Source organism: Rhagoletis pomonella, unplaced genomic scaffold, assembly GCF_013731165.1.
Source record: "Rhagoletis pomonella isolate Grant_MI unplaced genomic scaffold, Rhpom_1.0 Rhpom_scaffold_00011, whole genome shotgun sequence".
Classification (NCBI taxonomy): domain Eukaryota; kingdom Metazoa; phylum Arthropoda; class Insecta; order Diptera; family Tephritidae; genus Rhagoletis; species Rhagoletis pomonella.
Window position 1 is genome coordinate 27,690,893 of NW_023458565.1, and position 20,962 is coordinate 27,711,854.

Below are 20,962 nucleotides of genomic sequence, written 5' to 3' on the forward strand. Positions count from 1 at the left end.
ACGCTAGCTGCTGATATAAACACACCCCGCGAACTTTCGTTGCCTATACATTTCCGTATGCAACCTACTGCAATCTAGTGCAGCTGATCTTAAAAAGAATTTTAATTTAATTAAATTTTTTCTTTGTACAGTTTTTTGAGAAAATGTTATTGTTGCGTTTTTCGCGGTATAACTTCGCTAATACCTAAACGCACAAGTTCGAACGTTACCAATCAAAGCGTCAATTATCATACCACTTGCTTTGATCGGACGAAAACTTGCTGAGTTATAGCTGGTCAAAGTAAAAATTTTGTTGAATTTTTGCAATTTAAAAAAATTTAATTTTTTTCAAACCCGCTAGAGACCAAGAAAAGTTATTTTCAGCTTTGAAATTTTTAAATTTGACATTAATTTTGAAATTTTTTTACGTAGAACAAAATAAAAAGGTGCCTAATACAAAATTGAGTTGTTGATATTTTAAGGACCACCGGAATATGTATACATACGTTTATATGCAGATATGTACTTGCATTTTTAAATGTATAAATATATACGTACATATGTATCCATGTCAAAATTCAAGATATTTAAATTAGCCAAAATTACATATTTTTCCACAAAGATTTACGAATCGAATATTGCGCTACACCACCAAAAAAAAACTTGGTTAAGAAAATAATTATAATCACGCTCCTGAACGTAGTAAATTGATGGAAAAAAATACACGCCGTTTGCTAATAAAACAAAAGCCAGCAGCCGCGAACGTGCAGACCATTTACACGTCTCACGAACGATTTAGGCTTTAAATTAACCGAAAACATTTGCCCGGCAAGCTCACTTTTCTCAGTGCCCAAGAGCCAATGATACGGCAACAGCAACCTGTTGTACTAAATCATTAAATAATAGCGAGCTGAACGATGGATGGTGAACCATTAGACCGGCGCACAACAACACAAACAATAGCAACAACAACAATTGCAGATGCCTGCCAGTTGGGGGTAGCAGTAAAGAGAACAGCGCAACAACAAATCGCATCACTTTTGTTTTCTTGTAAGATTTTCAGTCACACAGATGCTAAGTTTTCATTTTACTTTTTGATTAACTGTTTGTTGTTTTTTTTTTTTGAAACTTCCCGATATTTGCGCCACTAATCGAAAATGAAAAACTTTGCTGGCAAGAAATAATGCCATGACATCACATAAACTAGTCGTAGCAAATGCCGCAGCTTTGTCGATTTGGCAGTTGGCGTCAACATTGCCGCCGACCATGACGGCGACGTAGAAGTCGTGGAAAATCGTGCATGCCACACAATTTATGTAACTTTTTGCACTTCAAACTTAATGATATTATCATCATCATCATCACCCCGTAAAAGAAAATGGTGTAATGCCAAATGACCCTAACAAAGCTACATAACAATGTGCCCTCCGAGTGGAAGAACGGATTTTGTTGCTATGGCGGCTGTTGTTGTTTTTGTTTCTTATACAGCTTTTCAACTGAAAGTCAAAACTGCATAGCGGTGCATAGAAGCGAAAAAGAAAAGGAAAGGCACAAACGAAAAAAAAGGGGCAACAAAGCGGCTGCTGTTGTTGTTGTTTTTTATGTAACGCACAGGCATTAGCGTATTTTAAAAAAGTTTAATAACAAAAAAATAAAAATATATCAATTTCTTACAAAAGTGCTTACAAATAAAATTTTTTCTAACTATTCTATTTTCACTTACAAAGCATTGTTTATCTGTTTCGAACTACTTTGTTGTTGTTGTTGTTGCGCTGTCAAAAAATTCAATAGCTTCCTCCCTAACGGCAATTGTATCGCATGCTCTATTGAATTGTGCTTTTGTTTGATATTCTGTTTTTTATTGTACAGACCGTAGCGCACAAACAACAAAGAAGTTAGTTTGTTACCCCAGCAGCCGCCGATGCACCAAGTGAAAAAAGGAGTCTCACTTTAACTTTTAAGTAAGAATCGTGACTAAGCTGACCCATTGAACCGCGTCGGCGCAATGCGTTTGTTTTTTCCTCACTTGACTGGCTTAACTTGTCCAACACGCTGACTGGGCAGCCACCAGCCGTTAGACTTATTTTTTTTTTTTTGGTGTTGGCTGGTGCCGTTTGCGTGCTGCTTCCTTAAAAGAAGATGTCGATGAGCGTTTTTGCTGTCTTTCTACTGCATTTGGTGCAATAAAAATCGATTGAATTTTAGCACGAAATCAAAAGTACAAACACGCCAGTGAAGTTAATGAAGGCAAATGTTTGCCAGTGGTGCGAAAGAGAAAAGGAACGCGATTGAAGTCAGCCCTTTGGGATGGCATGACAAAAATGAAAGCACAATCACTGATACCGCACCGTTGGCACTTGTGAAAGGGATTTCTACAAAGCGCAGATGAAATATGGTTATGCAATTTTTTAAAAAATTAACAGAAAATTGCAACGCTTTAGCACAAAGGAGTGCGTGATGGACGCGGAGGTGCAACTGCGAAAGGAGATTATCGTAAAGTAGTTGGTATTTAATTAAAATGCATGGATAAATTTCTATATATACGTACAAATATTTAATGGCTAGGAAAAGTGGAAAACTTATTTGCTTGAATATTTTTTTACTTACGGGTATTTGCCAACTTGCTAACTTTCCAACGCTAACATAAATTTCGTCTCCGTTCGTTTGGCGATTCTTCCGAACCGATTTCAAAAATTGAAAAAGTTGATGAGAAGAGTTTTTATGGTTTTAAAAATTGGTTTAAAATTGCGGCCAAAATTGTCGTCAAAAAATTATCCTATTGAATGATGTTTATTATTATCTCTCTCCTTGGAGCAGAGAAATAAATATTGAACTGCAGGTGGCAAATTAAAAATGAGCAGAAGAACCAACTTGTAAAATAGCCAGATACTTTTGGTCCAGGAAAAATTATGAAGGACCCAAGATCCTCCTTCCCTCAGGATGCTTTTGCCGAACGATAGTTGTGAAGACCATCACCGGTCAGCTGCTATTAAGGTTTTCATTAAAGGAATACCATACAAAATCAGCTTAAACAAATTCCTTTTTTTTTTTAAATAAAATAATTTATTCGTATATATGTATTAAGTTTTTACTGCCATTTATGTCTGATTTGTGCAAAAGTCTTAGCAACATGTTGCTGCGCGCTTCTATACAGCATGTCAACCTTCGCTCCTACTGCATTGGCATCACCAACAAATGCTCAATATATCTTGCAACACGAGTCAACTGTCAAGTTTTGCTGTCTTACCAAATGTATTGCGAGCGCGCTCTTTGTGCGCTTACACACATACCTATGTATGTAGAGATATGTACAAATATATGCCATACATGCTACACATACAGAACTTGCACCGAGCGTTTTAACTTTTATTTTTATTTTTTTAACTTTTATTTTTATTTTATATTTTTTCTGCTACAGGAATCCGAGCGTATTGCTTGTTTATTGGCATCCGCTATTTGCTACTATTTTCGCCATTTTTTTTTTTTTCCGACAAGCGCAAATCTACAAAAGATTTGTTGCTTCTTTCAATGCTACCGTACGGCATTTGCTTCTGTTTATTTTGACATTCGCTGTTGTATAAGTTTTTATTTTCATTCTTGTTTGTGTTTCAACCTCTCCACTACGTATTTGCATGCAAATGACCGACTTAATGTGCGCTTGCTCGTGCGCTTTTTCATGCAATAATGTTATTATTATTTTTGTTGCAGTTACTGTTGTTGCCGAAACCGCCGTGTTCCTGGGATTTGCTTTATTTAAAATTGCTAGCGTCTGTCTATTGTCTTCACTGATTTGTTGCAAAAATAAATATTCCGAAAAATAAGTTCAACGAAGTATGTAGTTATTCTAAGCAGTGAGTGAGTCAACACAAGAATGGGTTTAGCGGCAGCGCTATACAGTGGCAACAGCAGTAACAGCCATAGCAGTTAGTTATGCGCATATAGCGGCAACTGCAACTGCACATAACGTCTAGGACAACTGGCGTCATCGTCGTCGCTTTCGTTGTTGAGTGGCGCATATGCAAAAAAAAAAAAACGCTCTAGCATTGTGTTGGACAATGGCGTGTAAGAATTTATTATATGGCCGTCCGTCCACCAGCGTCGCCAAATGCCCTAAAAGTATGAGTTTGTTATGGCAACAAAATTTGTGTATGTACATGCAGAATAAATGTGGAAAAAATCATTGCAATAATAAAAATATTAGAACAAGCATGCAACTTAATTCAATTCAATTCATTTTCGTTGGTTTAGTGGCATTTTGAACGCGCAATACGCAACAATTTCTGGGTCAACTGGGCTGCTGCACGATTTTGTGTTGAAATCTTAATCGTTGACGCAGCTGCATAAATTTCAGTAGGCAAGAGAGCGAATAATCATAAATACACGTGTACATATGTGTGTGTGTATGTATTGGTGTATGTGCTGGGGCAAAAGAATATGATTATTGCTTACTCGTTAACAATATGTATTTATTTTAAATATTCCGATTTTGTATAGTTTAATAAAAACAATTTGCTTATACGTCAATCAATTAATAATTCTTTGTTTTTCGTATACAACTCAAACGATTTGTCATTTAAGCAAATTGTTATTGTTTTTATATCAAAAAATAAAACTGCTAAGCCTTAAATATAATTTCTCTTTACATTAAAAATTATATTGTATGGACAAATGGCTTAATCACAATAAAAGAAGCGTACTTTTAGGTGCAAAAGCTGAAGAAGTAACACAGTAGCGATATAATTTTGTGCACAAAAAGTCAAAATATTTGCATATTTATCTCCTCCTAGCTTAAATATATGCGTATATTGCCTATGTTTTTAACCTGAAGATTATTATTATTTAATAGAAATGTGTTGTCACAAAATATAAGGCTTTGCTAGTTCAATATTATGCAAATATTTTCTTATGGCACACAAAAGACTTAAGCGAGCAACCTGTTTCTCCCATTAGCTTAAAAACGTGCAAAGCTTAAAACAGGTAATAATAATTTCTTTTGAGCGAAGAAATTTAACTCAAGTATTAATTATTATTTAAAATTTTTGTTGTTTAAACTCCAAAAATAAAAATCATTGTACTATAGTGTATAGTGAATATACAGTATAGTTAAAACTGTTTTACGACTCTCAAAACATGTTGATATTTTATAGATAAAATTAAAAAAAAAATCATGATTATTTTCCAACTTGAAAGTTAGTACTTACATAAAGCCAAAGAAGTACGACAGCAGTTTTGTATATTGCTGTTTTATTTTTCTTTTGTTTTTAATGGTCGGATGAAGCGATATTTCTCTAACCTGCTAAGGCAGCGCTATAACAGTGATATTGCTCTATAGTTTCAATTTCCTTTTTATTACAGCTGCTGTGACAGAAGTCAATGCTGGCGAGTTCCATCGCATCCTTACTGAAGTAGCGGCTTTTTTTTTTAGAGGAATGACTTAATTGCACCTTTTCTTGTCACACAGAACTCAGTGGACATATTGCACACCTATATCTAAAGAGAGCTAACTTAAACAAAAAAAATCTAGGACAATTTTCTTGCTAAATTCAAATTCAAATTCATTGACCAAAACAAGTATTCATTCTCAAGTCGATAGACAAAAATTTTTTTAATAAAGTTTAAATCCAAATTGATATCCAAGCTTTTTTCAAGTGGTGAACTCAGCTTATTTTGCATAAAAAAAATTTGCCCTTTTGTTTAAGGTACACTTGAAACCAACAATGGTTATTAATATGTATTGGATCTTCACTTGACCTCCAACCCAAATTTTGATTGGGAAAAGTTGAGGCTGAGGTAGCACAGAGGCATTTTCGTACGGAGTAGAGGAATTCTTCGGACCTGTCCTTACATATTATTCAACCGTTTCGCTTTTTTGTTGACTTCCCATGTAGTTTTATCTAAACTGTCTTAGTTCTTGAAGAAGTCGTCCCAAAAAATGCAAGACTTTTTATGTGAACTCGAATAGAAAGTTGTTGATGGATTATATTTTTTCCTTAGCGCTATAACTTCCAGAGAAAACGTGAATTTCTGAAGGTGAAATGTTCAGAAGTATTTCTAATCTGACTTAAGGCCGTTTTCTTAAGTAGCTTTTGAAATTTATCTGCCCTTTAAACATAAATTTTGTCCTAAACCAAATACTAAAAGCTACTTGAAGAAACGGCCCTTAGAGACTCAAGCGAATTGCTCCAATTGATTGAAGATATGATTATCCTTTTATCCTTTTGTAGACTGATTAGATAGAATTAATCCAGTTTTGTAGCGGTATGAAACAGAAATGCACTTAGCATGAGTTTCCATAACAGAGGAGAAAAAACCACAACCTGAGGGATGGCTCATGTAGCCGTTTTCCTTACATTACCGATTTCCACTGACACATTCTTCTTCTATTTCTCTTGGCCTTAGTGGAAATTGTCCATCGAATCCTTCGCCAGTTGGTCTATCGGCAGAAATTTTAGCTAGTTTTGATAAAGGAGAAAATTTTGAACCTTTACAAAGAAGAAACAAATCTGCTTTGAACACAATTAAGTCGCAACCATGATTTAACTATTTAAATTTTTTAAGATGATAAAATTTAGTAGCAATAACAACATTCCAGTATTCTCTTTGATTTTATCTAAGCCATAATTTTTTCCTCTAATGAAAAGACATATTAATTACACCATAAACCTATTTTACATTGATCAACATACCATTGCGAATGCGCGCCTTAGCACCTCGAACCAAATTTTAATTTGCGCTAATTTCTTGAATCTGTGTCAGAAATGTCAGGCAATGCATTAAACGCATAAACATTTTAATTAATATTGTGCAGCAAAAGATAATCAAATTAAATTCCCCAACACCTGAGTGGCAACGGAAATAACTAGCAGCCATAGCAGTGGCAATAGCAAGAGCGTTGCCGCATAATATATTTAGCGGCGGCTAAACTTACCACATAAATATGTGGCATGCCCGTATATACATACATATGTATGTGTGTAGCTATGTGCGCGCTTATGAAGAAAATGTAGCCATACAACTCCGCAGCCAATGAGCCAACTCGCCGCGGTGTTGTTGTTAAAGCAGCATGCAATCTTCATACATAGCTACAGCTTGGCACGCGTATATGCGACGATAAAAAATTTCCAAACATAAAGATAAGAATGAAAATTTATAACGAAGCGCGCATTGAAAATCAATTAAAATTAACAACAACAATATAAAAAATACAATAACAATAACTAAACTGCATGTAACTAAATGTAGGAGATACAATAAAAACAATTCAATGGCCATGGTAGAGGTGAATGAGTAGCATAAGGAAAGTGACAAAGAAAGATTGGAGCTAAGCAAAAAGGCGCACATGAAGAGCTCATAACTTGCAGCGCGTGGCATAAATGTACTTGGAAGTGCGTTTGTGTATGTGCAAGTAACTGTTTCTTCATGCGGATGCTGTTGTGGCACTGCTGTTGTGCTATCATTGTAGTATAGTATAGTTATCGCTGCACCAGCATATAAACATTCAACTATTTGATGTTAGCTGCCACAAGAGCCTCTGCGCTGCACCATTGCTGCGGCCGTTAATACATATCACCAGCGCTTAATATATGTATGCGGCAGCAATTGCGTGACGTACACATAGATACGTTCTGAATAAACAAATAAAAGTAGAGGAGAAAAACAAAACAGGTAGGCGATAATATATGACTTTAGAGCAAATGAGGACAAAGGCGAAAATGCGGCGAAGAAGTGCATACATATGTATGTGGCGTGGCAGAAATAAGTGTTGTTGCAACGCACAGCCAGCCACAGTGGCCTCAAAGGCATCAACAACACTGGTGACAATATCGCTGTTGCTGACATGGTGCATGCCACAGTTGGACGGCTGCTGCGGCCATTGATGACGCACCCGAGTTGAGCACGCGCATCTTGCAAGCGCATTCAATAGCTGCTGCTATCTTTCATGTCATGAGCAACAAGAAATTTAACACCTGAGCCGACTGCTTGACTGTTCCGGCAATGATCTGGCTGTCATTAACAGTATTAACAGTTTCAGCATCAGCAATGTTAATCGATGTGCCCATTAGCTGTGTTAATGCTGCAAAGGTTGCATCCATTTCGGTCCATTTCTGTGGTCTTCTGATGAACGACTTTTAAAGCATTGAATTTGAGGTGAAATATCTCTACATTTGGTACGGCAAAGATCTATTCTATTACAAGATTTTTGCGGTTTTCGGAATTTGGCCGAATTGTTGTGGTTCTATCTTTAAAACTCTATCATTTTTTTATATTTTTTTATTTAAAATAAACTTTCTCAAGACTTCTCCAAACCCCTCGCATATTTTTTTTTTTGATTTGTTAAGAGTGCCTTTTTAGACTTTCAGGATTTCGTCCTGATTTTTTTCGAAAATTTTCATAATATTTTGTGCTTAACGGGTGTGTTTCTGGCTCTTAAACACCCTTTCGAGTTTTAGTTTGAGATTTTTTTTTTTCGGAGATACTGAGATGTTGCCATTTAAGACTTTTCAGAGTTATTTGATATTTTCTAAGATTTTTCAGTTTTTTTGTGTGTGGTTTTCGAGTTTTTCATTTTCCAAAGAACTACGCTTCTTTTCGAGTCTTTTTTTGTATTTGTTAAACTTTAAATATTTACAGATGACTTGGGATTACGTTATGACTCTTAAACACTAACTATTATTGATTTAAAAAAAATTTGCCGATTTTTTGTGATTTTTTCAAGTTTCTTATATTTACAATATTCTTGGGTGTTTTTGAACTTAAAATTTTTCAGCCTTAAGAATTGTTCTAGGGTATTTGGGTTCCCTCTTAGTTTAAGTTTCGGATTTTTTTTCTTCAAATTTCGTGCATTTTTTGTGTTAACATAGTATTTCTGGAATTCTGCGCGACTCTATCGAGCACTTTTCCAGAACTTTGTAGGGATTTTTATTATTTTTCAGAATAAATAAAAAAAATTATGGTATCTTTCTGGTATTATCGCAATTAGTTCTTATTTTTTTAAATTTTTGTGGCTTGTTTTTGGATTTTAATTTCAGGAGTAATTTAGGAACTTCTTGAGTTTTTTCTCTATTAAAAAAAAATATATATATATTTATAAATGTTTGGGATTTTCGAAATATTTTTGAAATTCCACAACTCATTCCAGGATATTTTGAGACCAGCCCATCGTTCTAGGTAACTTCAAGTTTTGCCATAAATTTTCTTAAAACCTTTTGAAGGTTCTCGGTATCTTGTGTTTAGAATTTTTTGGTATCTTTTCGCCGATGTTTTCAAATTTGGTTTTGGAGTGTTTTGAGTTAATTTTTGTAGATTTCTGCAATTTTCATAACTTCTTTGGCATTAAAATTTATTCTTGCAGCTCTACAGCTCTTTATTGGGCGTTTTTGGGTATTTGTGAAGACTTTTTTTTTTGCGCGGTTAATAAGGACTGTTATAATCATTTCAAAATTGTATTGGGTTGTTTGTGCAGTTTTTAGAGCATTTTCTGGAATTTCATTGGAACTTTATATATTATGGAGAAAATTTCTTGTTTTTCGGAGATTTTTCAGAATTTAGAAAGTTCAGTATGTTTTGTTTGTATTTTTTTACAACTTTGCGGGGTTCCTCGAAATTTTTTGCAAATATTTTTTAGATATTTTTTTAAGCTTTTGGAAACTAATAGCAATTTTTCGGACTGTACGAGATTTTTTGGGGCTCCTGAAGATTTTTTAAGATTTGTTTAGGATTTTTTTCGGCATTTCGAAGAGGTTACATTTCTCAGGTTTTCGAAATAAAATTTTTTTTTGGGAACTTCACTGGATTTGCTGTTATACTACATTACCTTTGTCGTATTACAAATAAGACTAGTTAAATGGAAAGCCATATGAGCAAACGAATATTTAATAACGTTAACCAAATCGAAGTGCAACAAAGAATTTCCTTGATAAAAATCTATAATTATTAGCTTTAATATATTCTTGCTCTTTTAAATATTACGCATAAATTATTAAGTCATTTAAACCCCAACAAATTTTGATCTAATAACATCCATCATCTTCTTCTCTCTCTACTTTCAGTCCCCCGAATTTGACTATCGGCATGAGCTGATGGGTCGTTTGCACAAAATCGAGCCAGACGTTGAACTTGAAGTATTATCCGCCGCCGCGCCACACCACCACCACCATCACCATCACCTGCACCATCATCAGCATCATCATCAGCATTTGCATCAGCATCAACACCAGCATCAATTGTTTTCGCCGCAAAGCAATCATAGTGGCAGTAATACGCTCGATCATTGGCAGCAGCATCAACAGCAGTTGCATCACTCTGCCACCACCTCCGCCATCACCGCTGCCAATAGTAGCAACAGTGGTAGCGGTAGCAATCATGAACATGCAACTTATGTTCAACACTCATCGGCATCCACCTCGGTTGTGGTGTCGGCATCCACAACGGTTACAGCACTCTCGCAGTCAACATCCTCTGCCTCAGTTGGCGCTGGCGCTGTGCAACAAAATGCCGCGTCATCATCATCAACATCCGCCTCGGCTAGTGATAATCCCGCCGATACTTCAAACTCTCCGCATGCGAGTGCGAATGTGTCATATGCGGGTTGTGCGTCTGCGTACGACAGCAGTGCGGCAGTGGCGTATGAAATAGCCAGCGCCTATGGTGCGACGGCGTCGGCGACCGCAGTGTCGGTAGCCGATAAGGAATATTTATTTGGTAAGTTTACGATGAAGGCTTAATAGTTTGTTTTACTTTTCGTATAGCATAAATAACATATGCGTCCGATATGTAAAATCATGTAAAAATATGTTTTGGTTTTTAATTCTGAAAAAGAAAACCCGTTTGCTGTTGGTAGTTAACATATGCAGGTTTGCCAGAAAATTCAGAAATGCCAGAGAGAGAGAGGGCAATTTTGGCAACTGTCTTTCAACTCACCACAGTCTTTGGGAAGACAAAAGTCTTTCGCAAAAATAAATAAAAAAGTTTTTTTAAAAATCAAACGAAGTTTAAAAAAATTTTTTTTTGTTTTTATAACAATAAAGTCTAAAAACTAATTTAGAAAAAGAAAAAAATTAAATAAAAAATTAGAGTAGTTGACATTTAAAAACTAAATAAAATTAAAAACAAATATATTTTTATTTTTAAAACAAAATCTAAAAATTAAAAGAAAATTAAATTAAAAAAGGCTACAAATAAAATGAAATAAAAAATAGTAAAATATAAAAATTAAAATAAAAGGAAATTAGCACAAGAAATCAAATTTCAAAATTTAAAAAATGAGAGATAAATAAAATAAGATTCTAAAAATTAAATGAAATCAAAAATTTTTTTCTTTGTTAAACAATAAGTTGTAAGCATTAAAAAAATGGAACTTAGAAAAGAAAAAAAAGAAAATAAATAAGTCCTTTAAAATTAAATGAAATAAAAGAAACAGGTGTATTTTTGCTTTTGAAACAATCAAGTGCGCAAGTTAAAAGAAAATTAAATTAACAAAATAAAAAAATTTTATTAAAAACATAAGAGAGAAATAAAAAAATTCTAAAACTAAATGAAATTTAAAACATTTTTTGTATGTAACAAAATCCTAAAAATTAAAAGAAAATTAAACTGAAAAACAAAAAAGATAAAAAATAAGTTCTTAAAAATAAAGTAAAATAAAAGAAATATATTTTTCATTTTAAAACCATAAAATATAAAAATGAAAAGTAAATTAAATTAAAAAAGATAAAAAAAGTATACCTAAACATTTTTATAGAAACTTACCACCACATTTATCATCAACGAATTTATAAGTCCTTTGTCAAAGCGCATCTGTCACGCAAAGCGAAGCAAGCGTTTTTTTCTGGCGCCAGCTTTAGCCAAAAAATCAATTTTTTCGACTTCTAATAGTACGGAAAATTGCATCACAATGAACCGTGTTAAATCCTTTTCCGATCGGATAATACTTACGGCCAGAGCCTTAAAAAGTTTCGAAAAATCTCTCCAATTATTATTATTTTATACTTTTTTAAATGATCTTCTATGTAGAAAGATTTAGAGTGCGCAGTTTCAGCCAACTAAATTTTAGTATAACAAAAGGCAAGCTTTAAGGTGATAAATAATCGCGTTGCATTTTGGTAATGTTTTTGCTGACAGTGTCAGTGTGCGGGGCACAGTCAGTAAAAAAAAGATGGATTAAAAGAAAAATATTGCTTGAGAAAGATCCCTGAAGGCATTACAGTGTTTAGTGGGTGGCAAGAGTGTTCTTGGATGCCACATGGGAATGGGAAAATTATATTACCATGCCCGATTTTTTCATATTTGCGAAAACCGCGTTTTCGAGGCTTACATCAGACCCTGAATCGGGTCTCAAAGCTCTGCTTAATTTTACGTAATTCTAATGGTTTCTGAAGGCAGCTGCAATACACCCAAGTGTTACTTGAAAGACTAGGAAAACCAATACCGAAATTTCTTTTCGAATAGAGCCTTTCCTGTTTAGCTGTAGGCCTATCGGCTAGTCTTATCTCCCACATCTTTGAATCAGCTGCATTAGGAAGAGACAATGTTAGTGCTTTCCCTCAATAAATTACTTAGATTAATCAAAAAGTATTATTAATAAAAATTACTAAACATGAGTAGTTTTTACGTTCGATGACATGATCTTCAACTAAAATAAATGGATATCATGCTAAATATTTGCTTTTGAAAACATAATATGTGTTATGCTTATTTTTTTACTAATTTTTTGCAGCTTTAATATATTTTGTTGTCAACTACACCGCTGAAAGCTAAAGAGTGAAATCGTTAAAACAAATAGCAACAAAATTGATTTTTATTTACCGTTGTTTACCAGCATTAGCATTTTATTGTCAGCCCAGCTCAGCAAATACGCCACAAATAATTTATTCAGCTGTGAAATTTGAAACCAAATCTAAGCACGAAAACCTTCCACTCATTTTATCTGCCTTTTCTTTCTTAATATGTATAATTTGTTGTTGCTACTTGATCACAAAGTGTCAACGAGTCGACTTGACATGTCGCGACTCAAGCTCATAAGCTGTTTAAAGGGAGTTTAAATTTGATTTCCATAACTTGGTTGTTGTTATTGCCAATGCGTAGCTAATGTTGCTTCGTTTCTAAATTTTGCTTCGTAATCAATATTTACCTTGGCATAAGATTAACGAAAACTTCAGCAGCTGTGAATGATGGGTTTCTCTTTTTTATGAATTGCTCACTGTTCAAGCTTCATAGCCTTTAAAAGGTGTGAAAAATACTATGCGCCACAGTGGACATGAGACTAATACGCATTAGCTATTCATTTATTTAGTCGCTCATAAGTTTATAGCTTCGGTAGCTTTTAGCTTTTAAGCTTTTTGACTTCTACGCCATTTTTATGATCTTTAATTAAGTTCTTCTTCTCTCTTCTCCAGATACCAAAAACAAAGAGGCTCTTTGCAATCCCTACGCTGACCTCGATGATCCCTACCAACGGCCAGCGCTGTGGGAGGATATCGCCAGCTCAATACAAAATATCGATCCTGAGAATGCGCTCATGCTCGGCTCAAGCTCAAATTCAACGGTGGCCGGTGGCGTGACATCACACTTAGCGCTCATCGGCGGTGGCAGCGGCAACAGCAGCAGTGGCACTAGCAATGCCGGCAGCAGTGGCTTGGATGCGACCAACACACTGCTGCCCCAAGTGAAAATGGAGGCACTCGATGATACGTTGCTGGAAACATTGTCCACCCCATTGCTCAGTCCTATGGAGATCAAGACTGAGAAGCCAGCGCTACAGCAACACACACACCTGCACGCACAACAACAACCACAACAACACTATGCGCACTATCAACTGCCATCACAGCACCACCACCATGGGCAACAGCAGCAGCAGCAGCAGCATCTGCAACAACAACACCAGCAACACCTCTATCAACACCATCCCAGTTTAGGTGGAAATAGCGGCATTGCGGATGTTGCTCTCGCCAACGGTGATGATACTATAACGCTAATGCAATTGCATCAGCAACACCAGCAACATCATCATCAGCAGCAGCAGCAGCAACATATGGCCGCCTCCTTGCATAGCAGCAATAGCAATAGTCCTAATCAACCAAATCGTTGCAGTAGCACCGCAAGCAGTCACAATGCTGAGCTGAGTGGCAGCAGTAGTGGTGCAGGTGTTAGTGGCGCCTTAAATGGCAGTGATAATAATAATAGCAATAATATTTCCTATCAACAATATGCATCTCAACAACAACAACAACAACATCAACATTTAAGTAGCAACAATAATTATCTCAATGATGGCGGTGGTTGTGGTGGTAGCAGTGGTTCCTCCTCTGCGGCGAATGTGACAATCAGCACGTCCGTAACGTTGACCAACTTAACAGCGGCAACGTCGCTGGATGGCAATGCGGGCAATAATAATAATAATAACAATAACGCCACAATGAATAACAACTTGAATGCAGGCTACGGTTATAGTTGGCACAGCAATCAGGTGAGTGTGCAGCTCGCTTGAGTTAAAACATAGTTGCACATTTATTACGGTTACACTGTGCTACAAATTTTGGAAGAGAGGGCACTAATGACTAAAGCTGCCTATCCAAGTTTGGCAATGTTTAAATAGAAAATGTTGTCTTAACTTATACACGAGGGCCGCTCCATATATTTTGCACCCAAGCAGACTTATATTTACATTTTTTACATTTTTACATGGCCCAGGTGGCTTTACTAAGAGTGAAATTCCAACTTAGCGAAGTATTCAAGAGCTGCCCCGAAAAGTTACCGGGCCAATATCAGATCTAGTCTTATCTTTGTCTAATCTTTACTAAGTTTTTATAAAGCAGTTTTAAATAACTAGAAAGGTTAAGACATGGATTAGAAGAGGAGTAGAGACATGTGCTTCTGTTTAGTGGTAAGGGTGTTTTTTTTTTTGAGTTTTGAGTTATCTCGCTATTGCAGAGATAGATCCATTGATAGATTTCTATCCTGCATAGCACAGAAAACTTCTGCATATTCGCAAAAAAAGCCTCAAAATGCTCGACGACATCATCTGCACAAAGACGAAGAACCATTGTTAGCAACATATAAAAGTATTCGATGTGCGTTTACAAATTTTACTGCAGTAAACAGAAGCTATTAAGGACAAAGTCACAAATCAGTCTAGATACTGTACTCTGGAAAGCCACGAAATTAATTTAAATTTTTCCTTAACATGATTTTAATGGAACTTAGCGGTGATGGCTCTATCCCTAGGTAACAGGGACCGAAAATAACCGTTAAGTGCCAGCATTTTTGTTCTTAGAACATTGCAAAATTGTTATTTTTTTATTTCTTAAGATCAAGAATAATCTTTAATTTTGGGTTTTAACCGTCTTCAAAAAAGCAGAAGCTTATCAGTTCGTCGGAATATTTTATAATTTTTATTTTATTTTTTGTTTTAGGTATGTTACCGCATAACTTTGGACCCGTTTAACCGATTTCGATAATTCTTCGTCGTTTTCAGCGGAAAGGTGGTACCTCACAGGTGGCTCTATACTAATTTGGTTTAGATCCGATACTTGAATCGTGAAGAAATTAACGATAATTTTAAATTTTTATATGAGAATTGAAGTCGGATTTGTTTTTTTGCTTAAAAATTACTTGTTATTTTTTCGGTCAAATATAATTATTATTTGCAAAAATAATCGTTATTTTGCAGTTTTTTCAATAATTTTTACCCGTTATAATGAAGACTATATTTTTATAACGGATATTAATCTCTTGTGATCTAAAAAATTAAATTTGATAATAACGGTTTAAATATGATCGAAAAAATATAAATAAAATAAAATAAAAGTCATGAAATAATCGGAAAATTTCACCGGGAAAATAATAGTATAATTTTAACGGTAAAATTATGATTTTTATTATAAAAACCAAAACCGTTACCATCTCTGCTACCTACAGCCAATTTTATACATAAACAAGTAAGAAAGTCTAAGTTCGGGCAGAGCCGAACATTAAATACCCGGCGCAGGTACCGCTACATGGTAAGCCGGTGTGTATCAGTTTTGAGTAAATTAGCGTCCTTAAATTTCGAAATATTGAAGTTTCAAGCATGAAGAGTGGTCGTAATTTGAATCTGATTCCAATAATTTTCAACGTTTTGCTTATATGTGGCAAGCACAATAACCACACCGAGTTTGGTACAAATTGGTAGAACGGTTAACGAGATACATATATGTGATCATAAGTGGGCGGTGCTACGCCCATTTTCCAAAATTTTGTCTTAAACGTATTTCTTGGTTAAGAATTGTTGCAAGCATATATTTTGAGTAAATTAGCTATAATATTTACTGATTTATCGAGGATTTCGTATTTTTCTAAATTACCGTTATATGGGATGTGGGCGTGGTTGTTGTCCGATTTTGCCCATTTTCTATACCATCCGTCCTACGCACGAAAGAAGTGCACATACCAAGTTTCGTTAAGATATCTAAATTTTTACTCGAGTTATCGTGTGCACAGACGGACGGACGGACGGACGGACAGACAGTCACCGCTTAATCGATTTCTCTTTTCATTCTGATCATTTATGTATACATTTGTCTATATCTATCTCGATTCGTTTTGCCTGTTACAAACAACCGTTATGTGAACAAAGTTATAATACCCTTGTGCACAAGTGCGCTCGGGTATAAAAAGGGTTTTATTATTCCAGTAGTGCATTGAAATTTCATTTTACCCTAAAAAATCTTTTTGTAGCATATTTTCAAACGGAGTCCTAGGACAAAATATACCTATGAACAATTTAAATACAAACTGCGTGCAAATCTATACTCACACAAAATGAACCTTGAAAATCTCTCCAACAGGGTTAAATATCTTAAACGAAAATGATTTGTATATAAATACCTTAGAAATGCTCATAGGTTTCTATTATAGATTACAGAGTTTAGGTTCCCGCCCAAGCCTTAAAAAAGTTGCTTCCTGACAGCTGATGTATAGCGCTGAGTACTGGGGTAAATCCGAGGTATTTACAATAGGTCTGGCATAGCCCCATTAACCAGCGTTGTATCAGGCACTCTACATTAATACAAAAGAATTTTACAATTTGTATACCAGTGTAACAATTATCCGCTATTGAATTAATCAATGGCATTTAAATAATAATAAAATGTAGCTCAGCACCGACTGAATGCAATTAGTGCAGTTATAATTACCGCCTACGTGTTTTTCTTACTTTTTTGTTTTCTCCATTTTTTTCCCGGCAGCCGTATCACCACAAATACCAAATACCGCCACCACCTCTAACAAACTCAACGCTGCACCAGCAGCAGCAACAACAACACCAGCCATCACAATCAAATCCGCAACTTTGCCCACCTGCAGCACCAACCGGCAATTCAATGTCAACGCGACACATATTCGTACCGCCATTGACGCCGCCCAGCTCAGATCCCGGAAGTCCGGGTAGTTCAATGGTTGCCGCGGCAGCGGCTGCAGCAGCAGCGGCGGCGGCGGCGGCAGCTGCGGCGAATAATGGCAGCAGCAATGCCCAACAACAGTCAGCGAATCGACGCACTACACCACCGCCACCTTATCAACAGCAGCAACAACAACTGCTGCAACAGCAACAGCAACAACAACAGCACCAACATCAGCATCAGCATCAACATCAACATCACCAACAGGGTCGTCCACTTTCAAGTATTTGCCCCAACATTTTAACACTGCACTCGAGCACGAATGGCACGACAACAATGACGCCACTACACCCCTCCGTACACCATTTAAGTCCAGGACGTACGCTCACCACGCTCGGCTCTAATGGTTGCGGTATTGGCGTTGGCATCGATATCGGCAGCGGACTGCATGGCGTTAACAGCAATGGTATCGGCGGCGGCGGCGGCGGCGGCGGCAGTGGTAGTGGCCTAATGGGTAACAGTCGGGGGCGAGGGCGTGGTAACGGTGCTAGCACACCGGCACACCTGGCAAATTTGATTGTGCCAACGATACGCACGGTGCGCTATAATCGGCGTAACAACCCGGAGTTGGAGAAGCGGCGCATACATCATTGCGATTTTGAGGGTGAGTTATGATTTATTTTATTTATTTTTTTATTCATTTATTTAGCGATACTGCCATTATTCATAATTGCTAATAAACAATTGCTTTATGGCATATGGAGAACAATTTGAAAATATGTGTTGAATAGTGCAAAATTAGGGCTATCAAAACTCTGAGTTCCCGGGAAAGATTTGAAAATTCCGACTAACTATAATTTTTCCATTCTTACTTAATACTCGTATTTGGTTGTACTTTTGCTAGTTAGGTAAGTAATGGTAAAATTTCGATGGAAGTTTTATTTCGTAATAATGTTGGGACCGCCTAACATTAAAGAACCCATACAAAATTATTGGGTGGATGCTTACATGCGCCCACTCGACCAAGACGAAATAAGAACATACTTCAATATTTCGGTCATTGATACCCACCACACATTAATTATGTATTCCAAGCCGCAAACGGCTGAAGGAGAAAGCCGTCTTGTCTGGGATCAGTGCGTTTCCAGGAATATCTTTCATTAAATACTAGCAGTAGTATAGCTTTATTAAAAAGGCTAATGGAATATGCCCATTACAGAGCCCACATGTAGCATAGAATACCTGGCTACTCTTCCGACTAGAGCAAGTACTGCTTCGGCGTGAAATGAGTGTTATTACGAGGCCACTGCATGAAAGGGACTTATGCCGTCAGTAAGTGGATGTAGTCGAATGACTTGTCGCGTACCAACCACTGAAGGAAGTTGCGACTACGACGCTGTACCTCAATGTGGGAGAGGGACATTTGTAAAAATTTGGTAAAAACTACATCCCAATAGCACAGATGCTTTTTTAGACGAGCGAGTTTTTCAAACTGATGTTGTAAAGCCTAATATTGAATGCTCATTTTAATCTATTACCAATTCTTGAAGCAAAAGTGCACTGCTGCTAACATTTTCAAATTAAATTTTAACGTCGTCAGTGTCAACACGAGGGCAGTTAGTGCAGAGATTATTGTAGCAATGTACCTCCTTGCGACACATACAGTGACGAACAAAAGTATTGTCACAGTGAATTTTTCGCAATACATTCAATGTTTCTTATTATACTTTTCGTTAATTTTTTATAAAAATATAGTTCATTTTATACCAAAAATCATAAACATAAATGCAAATTTATTGGATTTTATTTTTATATTTTTTGATGTAGAATGACTATATTTTTAGAATAAATTATCGAAACTACCTTACATTTATTGCGAAAGCTTCACTATGCCAATACCTTTGTTAGTCACTTTACACATAGTCATATGAAAAATGATAGAGACACGACATCTGGACCAGTTTTGGCCATTCTTCTTTTAATTGTTTAATTTTAACTATGTTTTTTTATAAAATTACAATTCATTACCTAAAAAACTCCATATAAGTCCAAATTTGAAACTTTAGATAAAAATTAAAAAACTCAACAATACTTTAGAACAACCAAAAACTTGTTATTAAGAATCTACAGAAAAGTCTAGGTATGCAGTTGTATAGCCCATTTAATTCTAGCCTAAGAAAGTGCAAGCTTGAAGTGGCTAAGCAATCGCGTTGCGTTTTGATAATTTTTATTCCCGACGGTGTCACGCATTTTCTTGTATACAAAGTATGTTCAAACAATTTTTTTGTATGGAAGAAAATATTAACACCATCCGCAAAAAAAATATCACAAATCAAATTACATCTTATTACATTAAGCGAGCAATACTTGTATATCATCATTATATAAATAGGCAATCATGTTTCCTTTACACCCCTTTTACGGCTAAACTATACTTCTGAGGTATAAACAATTATATATCATTAGAAAGGTATTTTGATGCTGATGTGCAGGCAATTTTTAAAATTTCAAATCAGTTTAAAATAGAGCGAAAAAATCAATTCAAAAGTCACACCAATACCAATGCCATACATGTACATGGTTGGGGCGGAAATGTCTCCTAAATGTATGCTTTAATATTGATAGCGAATTAAAGAAACGTGCTAAGCAGCAGTTTAGGAATAAGATGTATGTATGTATGTACATGAATAGATTAGACTCAAACAAGGAAGAAGGTAAAGTTGAGTATGGAGAAGAAGAAAGTGATAAATACAGAAATTAAAATAAAAGTAAAGAAACCTAGATATAAAGACAAAGAGGAAGGAAAATTTAAATACCTAACCTAATAACAATGGTGGGGGTGAATATGTAAATGAAGAAAAGAATGGACATATTTAGATCAGGATAAAGGAAAAGATAAAGATGAAGACCAAGACGACGAAGATGAAGATGAAGATGAAGATGAAGATGAAACACACCACAACTTAACCCCCACACCGTAATTCACCACACTTCAACTCGCTCACCACACCTTAACTCACCACACCTTAACTCACCACACCTCAACTCACCACACCTTAACTCCACACACCTAAATTCACCACACCTTAATTCACCACACCTCAACTCACCGCACGTTAACCCCCCACACCTAAATCCACCACACCGTAATTCACCACACCTCAACTTTCTCACCACACCTTAACTCACCACACCTCAACTCACCACATCTTAACTCCCCACACCTAAATTCACCACACCTAAACTCACCGCACCTCTTAAGCCCACCACACCTGAATTCACAGCGCCGTAACTCCCACACTCAATTCCACCACATCGCAAACCACCACACCCAATTTCCCCAAAATGACATGATATCACTTTATGTGGCATCAATGACATTGCTTTAATATTGATACTGAATTAAAGAAATCTGCTAAGCAGCAGTTTAGAAATCAGATTTACGAAGATTAAGATTCATGCAAGGAAGAAGGTAAAGTTGAATATGTAGAAGAAGAAAGGGATAAAGGCAAAGATTAGAATAAAAGTAAAGAAACCTAAATACAAACGAAGGTGGATATGAAGATGAAGATGAAGATGAAGATGAAGATGAAGATGAAGATGAA

General features: G+C 35.9%; 1 protein-coding gene across 1 annotated transcript in view; it reads left to right on the forward strand.

The window, feature by feature from the left end:
- The first annotated feature begins 896 nt into the window (after positions 1-896).
- Positions 897-20,962, forward strand: part of LOC118746952 (dendritic arbor reduction protein 1-like) — a 101,031-nt gene continuing 80,965 nt past the window's right edge. The window contains exons 1-6 of the mRNA XM_036480946.1: positions 897-977; positions 10,029-10,680; positions 13,374-14,446; positions 17,205-17,435; positions 17,499-17,554; positions 17,675-18,021. Of these exons, the coding sequence (XP_036336839.1) occupies positions 897-977; positions 10,029-10,680; positions 13,374-14,446; positions 17,205-17,435; positions 17,499-17,554; positions 17,675-18,021 (2,440 nt within the window). The remainder of the gene's footprint in view (positions 978-10,028; positions 10,681-13,373; positions 14,447-17,204; positions 17,436-17,498; positions 17,555-17,674; positions 18,022-20,962) is intronic.